Here is a 1972-nt window from a genome sequence, read left to right as displayed (position 1 = left end):
GGTGAGGATACCCCATGGCTCAATCTCTAGTCAGCCTGTACCTTGGTCCTAAATACATTGGAATCCTTTGCATGCCTTACAGCACTTGCTATTATACTCCTTCCTATTCCGTGGGTTTTACGTGAATTGAAAATGTGATTAAGGGTAGTGGTGTGAGAATCAAGAGATAGTATACATGTGAGATGAAATGAGGTTTAGAGGAGAGACAGCTAGAATAATTGAAACATATTTCATCAACAATTCAAGAACAGAACCAGTGAGTTCTGGCAAACAAGTCCATCTCCATGTCTTCTGTTTTCTCTCTTTGTGTTTCAATGTTCCACTTTCCTTGCCTTACTCAATCCCTATCTTCTTTTTTTAAAATTTTCCTTTCCTGTCTTCTATGTTTCCACTTTTTCCTCCATTTTCTTGTTTACAGATGGAAGATTATCCCAGGAGGCCATAGCGATAAGGATATTGCATGTGGATGTGACACAATTGCCTTAGGTGGCCACACGTATAATGCTTTTATAGTGATTATATGAACCTGAGAAGAATTGATGGGATATAAAGGCTGCACAATGTAAATGTCCTTGAATCATTATTCATTCTAATTCTAGGGCAGCGATGCATTTCCTATTTTTATTTCCTCCTCATTTTCTTTTATCTAATCATTTTAGAGCACTGTGATCGACAAATCAATGGATGGGGCAAATCAGTCTATGGTGTCAGAGTTTGTGTTCCTGGGACTCTCCAATTCTTGGGAGATCCAACTTGTCCTCTTTGTATTCTCCTCCGTGTTTTACGTGGCAAGCATAATGGGAAACTCCCTTATTGTCCTTACTGTGGCCTGGAACTCTAACTTACACTCTCCCATGTACTTTCTGTTGGCTAATCTCTCCTTCATTGACTTGGGTGTTTCTTCTGTCATTTCCCCAAGGATGATTTATGACATTTTCAGAAAGCGCAAAGTCATCTCCTTTGGAGGCTGCATTGCTCAGATCTTCTTCATTCATGTCATTGGTGGTGCAGAGATGGTCCTGCTCATAGTCATGGCCTTTGACAGATATGTAGCCATCTGTAAACCCCTCCACTATCTAACTGTTATGAGTCAAAAAACGTGTATTCTGCTGCTGGGTGCTTCCTGGGTAATTGGTTTGATCCACTCTGTGATTCAATTAGTTTTTGTTATGAAGTTGCCATTTTGTGGCCCTAATGTGCTGGACAGCTTCTACTGTGACCTTCCTCGATTTATCAAACTGGCCTGTGTTGACACCTACAAACTAGAGTTCATGGTCACAGCCAACAGTGGATTCATTTCTGTGGGATCGTTCTTCATACTGATCATCTCCTATATTTTTATTCTGATCACAGTTTGGAAACACTCCTCAAGTGGTTCATCCAAGGCTCTGTCCACTTTATCAACTCACATCATGGTGGTGATTTTATTCTTTGGTCCTTGCATCTTTGTTTACACCTGGCCTCAAGCTACATCAGACCTAGACAATCATCTTGTCATTTTTGATGTTGTTCTCACCCCTTTCCTAAATTCAGTAATCTACACATTCAGAAACAAAGACATGAAGATGGCAATGAGGAGAATATGCAGTCAAATTTTTGTTTACCGAAGGATTTCTTAAATGGTAAAAGTATTACGAAATTCCCCTTCTATCTTGCTGTAACATTAAATCTACATACTTTCAAATGCAGAAGTGTCTATATATTACTTCTATTTAGGTGTTCCCGGTTAATATAACATTCCTCTTGAAAAGCCTTAATGAAGACTTTGTGTTGCTTGCTTACTGTTGACTGAAGCATGTAGCGGGCTTGAAAATATCTCCTGGAGAAATGTAATTTTTAAAAAATCTCTGAACATGTTGATTTGGTGAATTACCATGGCCCAGGACTCAAAATTGTATCTGTTCTCTCTAACAGAGTGGGCTATATTAGTAACTGTGGATTGCCATGGGTGGAAGTACATATTCAAGATGCC

General features: G+C 39.4%; 1 protein-coding gene across 1 annotated transcript; it reads left to right on the top strand.

The window, feature by feature from the left end:
* Window positions 1–671: 671 nt before the first annotated feature.
* LOC101645877 (olfactory receptor 4F3/4F16/4F29-like) lies at window positions 672–1619 on the top strand. The gene has a single exon (XM_004712662.3). It carries the CDS (start codon window positions 681–683, stop codon window positions 1617–1619), a length of 939 nt encoding a protein of 312 aa, XP_004712719.1. The 5' UTR covers window positions 672–680.
* The last annotated feature ends 353 nt before the right edge of the window (window positions 1620–1972 follow it).

Source organism: Echinops telfairi, unplaced genomic scaffold (assembly GCF_000313985.2).
Source record: "Echinops telfairi isolate 266 unplaced genomic scaffold, ASM31398v2 ScPeMD7_18;HRSCAF=68, whole genome shotgun sequence".
NCBI lineage: Eukaryota > Metazoa > Chordata > Mammalia > Afrosoricida > Tenrecidae > Echinops > Echinops telfairi.
Note: the sequence above shows the minus strand (reverse complement) of the source record. Positions and strands in the feature narration are given on the sequence as shown.